Below are 9,596 nucleotides of genomic sequence, written 5' to 3' on the forward strand. Positions count from 1 at the left end.
TCATCTTCATTAGGAAACCTTTTTCCAATAAGGAAGACCATAGTTGTCAGAACTAGACATCTATGAGGGAGAAATTCAAGTTAGTTGATTTAAGTCCTTAATATAACACCTAAAATGAATATATTAAGGCTAGGACCCAACACAATACTTTACAATTGCGAAAAGGGATGCCGAAATCCATTTGTAAAATATTTGAAGGTAGGTAAATGACGATTTACCAATTTCCACCATGAAAAACGAAATTGATTATTAAGTTTTAATTTGATTTGAAATTCCTAGATCCTTTGAGATTCATTGAACTTTTCAATGGCAAGTTTAAAATCTCGATTGTGCCCTCTCAAGTTTGTGACTGGGATGCCGAGGATCACAAACAAGGTGTGAATAACCATGCAAATTAGCTCGGTACACCTAATGTTACAAATTACCTAATCAATGTGCCGGTTAACCACACACGCTCCATTGATCTATGATTAACATCAAGCTACCCTTAGCCACGCACTGTCAGTCCCAGATTAGTGTGTCGGTTAACCACACACGCTCCACTAACGACTTAACATGGTGCTAAGTGCAATTTCATGGGGTAGCACCATTTTCCACATTTTTCCTAAAGTAACTAAGATTGAGAATTTAATAAAAGTTTAGTTACTTTATATTTAACATTATACTTATAATGAGGATTAGTGTCCTGTCCTACCCGTTCGGCTAACGACCCTCCACCAGTCAAGGAAGTGGTGGATGAGAGTGGACACCCATTAAACTGCCATTTTATAGGTAGTAACCTTATACCCCCCTTATAGACTGACTTCGTGAATGAGGCCTACTAACGGTAAGACTGACTTATTCTTATACATAAATATATAAGTATTAACTTTTAATACTATAATTGTATAAGGGTGTATTTTACACATTTAAAATATTTAGAGGTTTAATCTATTAATTAAATTATACTCTTAATTTAATTAAACTTAAACCATGTCATTATGGAATTATTAATTCTCTTTTAATTAAACACTTTAATTAATTTAATAAAGTCCATAACGTTGAATTTTAACTTTTAAAACTCTAGGGTTTGGAATTAAAGTATTTTTATGTGTGACTTTACAAATTCCAAAACTTGAGGGCAAATTTTGAAACTTTTCAAAAACTTTTCAATTCCATAACTTATGAGTTTAAAGTGGTTTAATGGAAAAACTCTTCAATTTCCATAACTTGAGGACAAGTTATGGAAGACATTAAAACATTTAAAACATGAGACTCTTCATTTTCATAACTTATGGAAATTTTATGAGTTTTAATGTTCATGAATGTGACTTTTCATATAACTTGAGGACAAGTTTCAATAACACATAACATGAATAATTAGATCAAATTTTTGGATCAAACACAATTATCATATAATTTTTTCTATTGACCTAAACTAACTCATAACAAGACAATTCATATCAAATACTACAAATAATCACTTTATTATCTAAACATTTGACAATTTCCTTTTAAATAGATGAAAAACAATCATTACCAATTCAGAAAATACATTTTTTATTATTACAAAACAGTTTGTGGTAATGATCCTATCCATTTCTGGCCAAAAAACTCGAAATTTCTCCACACAGGAGCACCAACTAGTCGAGTCCATGAGCTGGACTCGCCGAGTTGATACCTTACTGAGTGGACTCGTCGAGTCTGTTCATGTACTCGGCGAGTTCATCTGTCAAAATGCAGAAAAGTCGATTTTTTCAACTTTGAAACTTAGCCATGCATCGAATATAACAGAAAACAACCCATGGTTCTGATACCACTGTTGGGTTTTGTATACTACAACATCCTATGGTGCACATACAAACCTAAAAGCTTTGTATCTATGTTTTTTCTAATTATATATGCAATATTGTTTCCAAAGCTTTGAGCCTACAACTAGCATACAATATGACAATTTGAACAATTCAACTAGTTAGATGACTTACCTCTTATTAGGACTTGTAGTTCTTGGCCATTGAAAGCTTTAGCACCTCAAGTGTGATGCCTCTAATGTGTCACAAACACCATATGCAAAAGGAGGCTTGAGAGAATAAGGTTATCTTAAATAAAATCGTTTCTCTCTCTCTCTCTCTCTCTCTCTAAGAATTACTAAGGCCACGATTTTGACTCTAGGGGGCTCTTTATATAGTGTTGCAAAGGTTAGGGTTTCGTCCATGAAACCCTAAAGCCCCATGACCTTCCATATCCCGTAGGCTCCATGGGTTAATGCTCCATGGACTATCCATGAACTATTTAGCCCATCCTAATGGATCATTGGCCCACACTACAAGAATGATTGATTTACATAATCAACCCCTTATATTTAATTAGTCTCTTATGATCACTAAATTAATTCCAAATTAATTCTTGACCAATAATAATTAAATAATATGATTTCTCAATTAATATATTATACTTATAATATATTAATAAATCACAAATAACCTTATTCTCAAAAGTGCATCCTATTAAATTGCACTAGTGAAGGCAACCCAAAAGGACCATGCTACTATCGGGTCAAGTACATATCAGTTATATTTATGGGCTTAGACATCAAATCCAACAACAACATCCTCTCCTCATGATTTCCGCAGTTTTTGGATACTATTACTCTAATGATTTTGATATTGTACTTTGTGAATGTTTTGGAACAATTTGATGATTGAAACTATTGATTTTAAAATGAAAAATTTTATCACTATTTTTGGGTTGTTACACCCAATAGGTGTATGTTGTTCCTGATTTGTTCTTTGGCATGCATATGTGGTTGTGTGTATAATACTGTTGCTATTTGTGTATTAGGAGTAGAGCATGTGTGATATGATACTGTGTATGTGTGAAATTCACTAAGCTTTGTGTTTACTCTTTTCTCTTAAAATATTGTTTTAGGATCATCAAGTACTCATGATGGCAGGACGTGATAGTACTTACTGGCTCAAGGCTGATTGTCAGAGTTTTGATGTTACATTGGATTATGCTTTTCTTGAATTTGGAATATAATTATTAAACGATTTTTGAAATACTTGACCTTGGGGTTGTAGTTTTGAAACTTCTTTTGAATAAAGGATGCGATTTTGATTATACTTATGTGGTTTTAAAAAGTTCAAATTTATTGCAAATTTTGGGATGTTACACTGTGAATCGTCGTCATCGTTATCCGAATCCTCGCCCGAGTCCTCGACGAACATATCTAAATCTTCAATTAAATATGTTTGGTATTTATAAAGTGGTAAATTTATATATATATATATATATATATATATATATATATATATATATATATATATATATATATATATATATATATATATATATATATATATACACACAAAAAGGAAAAAAGTTTTATACTAAACTTACATATATATATATATATATATATATATATATATATATATATATATATATATATATATATATATATACTAAACTTACACAATCCATAAACCACAAACCACAAATCAAGTCTAAAAACCAAAGTATAATCATAAATCATGTCGAAAAGATAATAAAAAATCAGGTCCAACAAAATAGTCAAGATCATCATGAATTGGAAACATGTCTAATAAGATTATAAAAATCAGAAACAAACCCACATCCAAAAATCTAATTCCAAAATTAGATACAAATTAAAAAAAAGCCCAAATCCAAAAAAATAAAAAAAGAAAACAAACACATATAAATTGTATAGAATTTACATAAAATTTTGCTTTTTAACACTGTGTTTTTCTTTTTCTCATTTAACTCATTAACTTTACAATTTTGTTGCAAATTTAACCCATCGACTGGTTTGCTTAACGTGTTTTATGTTTCTCACTTGAATAGGCAAGAAGCCGGCGTTTTTTCACATATAATCCTAGTTGGCAAACATTTGAGATAAACTGAAAACTTATGTTGATCTGTACTCAATTTCTCTTATTTCTTCTTATTTTCTTGTTTCATGATCATCACGATTTTGTGCAATGACTTCCCAAGGTCATTGATGTTGTTCATCATCTCATAATGGTGTAAACAAGACAAGGAGAGATTGTCCATAATAACATCTGTTAAAGGAAACCTTCTTTGTTTTGCTTACACCACTACGTGACGATGAACCACTTGGACAACCTTCCAAAGCCATCACACAAAATCTTGATTCTATAAGAGATGAAAAGAATAAGAAATAAGGAAAAAGTGAATACACATCTAAATAAGGGTTCAATTTAACCCAAATGATTGTCAACTTTGATCAACCACTTGCCAAATCAGCCACTTGTCAAATCAGCTTTTTGCTTACTCAATTATGTGATGATAAACTACTTGATGATGAACCACTTGACATAGTAGCTTTTTGCTTAGTCTGCAAGTGAGAAACATAAAACACCTAAGCAATCCCGTTGAGTGATTAAATTTACAATAAATTTTAATTTATTGACTTAATTGATAAAAATTACAGTATGAAAATCGAAATTTTATATAAACATAATGTATTTTATTAAATTTGTCCAATAAAAAACCTAGAACCAAAAACCTATTAATGAAAAAAGATAATCATACACATATTTGACATAAACCCAAATTAAGATATCCATGATTAGATATAGAACTATATAAAAACTATGAAAATAGTGGTTAACATAACTGTGAGAAAACATAATAAGTTCATAAGGGACTACATTGCCATTATTACATTCATCTAAAAAAAATAGAAGTTAAGTTTTACATCGATATTTCTTTTGGAATCTTATTCTCCATGCACCATCATTATTATTTGGCTGTAAAACAAATAAAGAAAACAAAAAGTGATTTTATGCTCAACGGTTGCCGTGTTTCGCTTTTGGCGGGAATAAACGGTTTTGGTATGAACTCAACTTTCGGTTTCTTTTATTTTTCTATTATATACACATTGTTTTAATATTATTATAATGTAAAAATATATATGTTAAAATACAATACAATTTTGTTTGTTCCTTTTGCATTCGATACATTTGGTTTTCTCGCACCAGAGGCGGTGGAGCTCCTTAATAGAGTCCAACGGGTCATGCATTCTAATGTCATATCTCTTAGATCCACAAATGTTGTTTTCAAAAGAATTGGTTTTGCCATCCAGAAAGGGCTAGCGGCGCAACTTGTTGCCCGTTTGCCTTCGATCAATATGTATTGAACTATAATATTGATATATTATTTATATTTTAGACGGAGTATTCACAAAGAAAAGATCATTTTGTCATAACCAATTGATTATGTTTCACTAATAACATAAATTTATCATCAAATTCACAAATGATGTGTTATGAATTTCCAAAAAAAAAATTACTCCCCATAACAAAAAAAGAATTAGAAAAAAAATTATGGAATTATTCTTATAATTAAAAAAATACATTTTTTTAAATATTTTTAATTCCTTTAAACGTTCTTGATATATATATATATATATATATATATATATATATATATATATATATATATATATATATATATATATATATATATATATATATATATATATATATATATACCTTCAATCTTAATCGCAAAGTTGATTAAAAATTATATTATACAAAAAATAGTCAAATTTTGTCACTATCCCACTTCATAATTAAGTTTTTTTTTTTTTTTTCCTTCAACTTAGAGTGTACCTTGTTCCAGTGTACAGGCTATTGGACATTTTTGACCCTCCTCACGCCTATAAAACCTCCCACACTAGAACTGTACAACCATCGACCCTTCATTATACCATCTTCTTTAAAGAAGACTCTTAAACCCAAATAATATATTTTACAACTTTTTGAATTAGTTTACGTTGTGGGTATTTTCAAAATATAATCGCTTTTGAATTTTAAGCAGTTTAATCGCTTGGGTATTACCTAGAACTTGATCATTTTATATCAAAATCAAGATTTTTTGATGATTTCGACGAAAAGAAGCTGTGAGTAGGCTTAAAAGATCAAGAAAGCACTCCAGTTTCTAAGGAAAATGAGAGTGTTGATCAACAGATGCAATCTTTGGAAGTTATTTGCAATTCTTGAAAAGAAATTCTGTGTGGAGAAAAGTTTTTATTTTTGGATCTTCCAGATTTTCAGCAGGTGCAGTTTGGGTACTTAGTTCTACTGTTTCTGTCTGTTTACTAGTTCTAGCTGCAATATTTTTTAAAGCACGTCGACAAGTTTAGGAATAAATGGGAGGGGCCTCATTGCCACCAGGATTCCGTTTTCACCCCACAGAAGAAGAACTGATTGGGTATTACTTGAAACGAAAGGTTCAAGGGCTTGAAATCGAACTTGAAGTTATTCCCGTAATCAAATTCTACAAGTTTGAACCGTGGGAATTGCCAGGTAAGCTCCATTTGTTTCACAAATTTGATGCATTCAAACTGTTTGTTTTTTTGCCTCAATGAAAAACCAGATTCCTTTTTTTTTTTTTTTTTTTTTTTTTTTTTAATTTTTCATAAGCATGATTTACTTTTTGCTGGCTAGATCGTATGATAACATCATTTGGGCATTTAAATTAGTGTTACTTTCATTGATGTATTTATAATAGCATCCTACTTTAATTTCTTTCTATTGCAACTCATAATATAAAGAATCTATGCATTATAGCAATGTCATATAAATACGAAGTAATGAAAGTAGGATGCTATTATTGTGCAGAACTTTTAGAGTATAATGTCCGAATAAGAAAAAAAAAACCCGAAAGTACAATGCTAATAACTTGGAAAAAATTTCAAACTATGATGCCTTTATGAGAAATAATTGAAATACAATGTTGAATAGAACGAAACAAAAGTGCAATGCAACTATGTTCCTATATTTTTGCATTTAGCCCATTAAATTATCTATAATTGCACAAGTTCAATCCATGGCGAATCTTGATTATATAAACTAATTATTGAATTTGGTGAATTATAGAGAAATCATTCCTTCCAAATGACGATATGGAGTGGTTCTTCTTTTGTCCCCGTGATCGAAAATACCCAAATGGATCTCGCACAAATCGAGCAACAAATGCTGGTTACTGGAAAGCCACTGGAAAAGACCGAAAAGTCCTTTGCCAATCATCTCTTTTGGGGTACCGCAAGACCCTCGTCTTCTATAATGGACGAGCCCCAACCGGAAATCGAACATGTTGGGTCATGCATGAGTACCGTTTATGTGATGATGTTTCTCAAGGGACACCAAGTTTTCAAGTAAATATTACAATACACCACTTTAAGGCCCCGTTTGTTACACCTGACACAACATGACATGACTACTGGATTGGACTTTACTATTATCATTAGGTCAGGGTGTTACAAAAAAATGCTATCTTTGTCGCATTGACATCTGTCCCAGTCCAATGAATGCCAAACAGAGTACAACATGTCATGCGTAAGAAATGGGGCCTAAATTATTGATTACTTCAGAAATTTTACAAGTATTCACCATGTTAATAATTTTCAGGAACCTTTCGTGTTGTGTCGTGTGATGAAAAAGAACAAGCAAAGAACAAGTTATGTTAATAGTGAACCGGAAACTAAGGGAGGTGGAAGCAGTGAGAGCAATATTTCAAGCCCTCTCACTTCTTTTCAGACAAATGAACCAACTTATTCGATTGACCGTAATGATCCTCCTAGCTTTCAGGTCTCACCCGACTTGATTCTTGAATCTTCAAAGGTATCTTTCCAAAAAAAGAAATAACTATAAATTTGATGAAATTAGGTGTTTCTATGGTGATATCTTTGCAGAAACAAGCTAGGGTTTGAGGCTCAATCGTATGTGAGTTTTAGTTCCAATGTGTATCGAACTCCCTTGTAGTCACTACAACAGTCAATTAGTGGGTGGTATACCTAATTTATATATTAGGGATTGCTGGAAGAATAACTCATGTTTTTATTTTTGTGATGTTGATGACAATGTAGGAAGTATGCGAAGGAGGAGTAGAAGGGCGTTTTGGGTATTTCCAACGAAGTGAGATTCCAAGGGCTCCATGGCAGTCGTTTGGGATCTCACCAAGTTCATCATACTCGAATTTTACAGAGGAAGATGATTTGATTCGATTTGGCAGCATGTCACCGCTATATTTAGGAGACGAAAGCTTGATGGAATTCTTTGAAAACGAAGATCATGATTGGACTAATTCACATGGAAATTTGAACCCCTTCTGAAGAACAACATCGAAACCTAAATTGGACTAATGAATTTATCTTTTATCAAATGGAGTGGTCGAGAAGATTGTTGGTGTTGTAGTATGTTTAATATATGTAGTGTTGAATGCAAAATCTAAATGGTGTTTTCAGACATGTATTTTAAATATAGAACTACTAAAAGAATATATCTTTGAATAATATTCGTATATTTGTTATGTAATTTTTGTAGTTTTTCTTTATTCTTTTTACTGTTATAAATATGTAGAGGGTGTTATAGTAATACTTACCAAAGCATATACATTAACAAGGTTTACACCACTAAACGACAAAACGAATTTCTTAATTAGTAACTGTAGAAACAAAAGGGTCCTTAGCTCAGTGGTAGAGCATTTGACTGCAGATCAAGAGGTCACCAGTTCGAACCTGGTAGGGCCCTCTATAAAATTCTTATTTTTATCTTAAGAATAAGTACACAAATCATCCATCTGTTTTTGTCCAATTCTATACGTTTCGTCACAATTCTTAATTTAAACTTGTACAATTCATCCTATCACACATGAGATGACTATATTGTGTTTACTTAATATTATTTTGTTTATAGTATATAATTATACGACTCGGTGTAGGCATCGGCGAGCGGTAAGGCGGACAGCCTTTAACGATAGGCCTGTTGAAAATACCCGATTACCCGATCAACCCCTTTTGAATTCGGGTATATATTTTCGGGTATTCGGGTTATCCGATTTTTTTTAGACCGGGTATTCGGTATATGTATAGGGTTTCGGGTATATCCGAAATACCCGATTTATTTAAAAAATAAAGTGCCCTATGAGTAATATCCACAATTATCCATATGTTGTTTACGACTTTACTCTCATTCTCGATCATTAAAAAGCCCTTGACTATTTCTTGAGTCATTCATCAAAGTATCGAACCCGACGAAAACAAAGATATATCTCCAGTAGACTTCAAACTTAACTCAACTCGTCGTCATCGATCATCAAGTCGTCACCAACACTCACCGATTTAGACTTCAAACTTCAACGTAAGTAATTTTCATGTAAATGATTTCGAAAATAGGCATTGGCTTCTTGCATTTTGGTTTCTTGTAAATGATATTACTTTTGTGAAATATTACTTGATATCTTAAGTACTATCGACTAAAAATTCTCAATGTTAAAAGTTTGAGTAACTTCGTTTATGCCTCGTTTATTTATATAAATAAGACTAATAGAGTACGACATATTTAGTTTATTACATTTATTTTCGGGTAATGCCCGAATTACCCAAATCCGACCTACTACCTGAATTACCCAAACCCGAATTACCCGAATTTAATTTGGGTCGGGTAACGGGTATTTTTTTAACATGAAAAACCCGAATTACCCGACCCGAGTTACCCGAAACCCGAAAAATTTACCCAATCAACACCCCTATTTAACGATGTTACCACGGAGGAACACCGCCTCCCCTC

General features: G+C 31.9%; 1 protein-coding gene and 1 non-coding gene across 2 annotated transcripts; both read left to right on the forward strand.

Moving 5' to 3' along the window:
• Nucleotides 1-5,648: 5,648 nt before the first annotated feature.
• Nucleotides 5,649-8,285, forward strand: LOC145118828 (NAC domain-containing protein 71-like). Its single transcript, XM_079054490.1, has 4 exons — nt 5,649-6,332; nt 6,906-7,183; nt 7,437-7,649; nt 7,895-8,285. Exons 1-4 carry the CDS (start codon nt 6,176-6,178, stop codon nt 8,138-8,140), a joined length of 894 nt encoding a protein of 297 aa, XP_078910616.1. The 5' UTR covers nt 5,649-6,175; the 3' UTR covers nt 8,141-8,285.
• Nucleotides 8,286-8,486: 201 nt separating this feature from the next.
• On the forward strand, nt 8,487-8,558 carry TRNAC-GCA (transfer RNA cysteine (anticodon GCA)). The gene has a single exon. It is a non-coding gene; the product is annotated as a tRNA-Cys (tRNA).
• Nucleotides 8,559-9,596: the final 1,038 nt, after the last annotated feature.

This window comes from Lactuca virosa, chromosome 6, assembly GCF_052849685.1.
Source record: "Lactuca virosa cultivar CGN04683 chromosome 6, Lactuca_virosa_CGN04683_v6, whole genome shotgun sequence".
Lineage (NCBI taxonomy): Eukaryota > Viridiplantae > Streptophyta > Magnoliopsida > Asterales > Asteraceae > Lactuca > Lactuca virosa.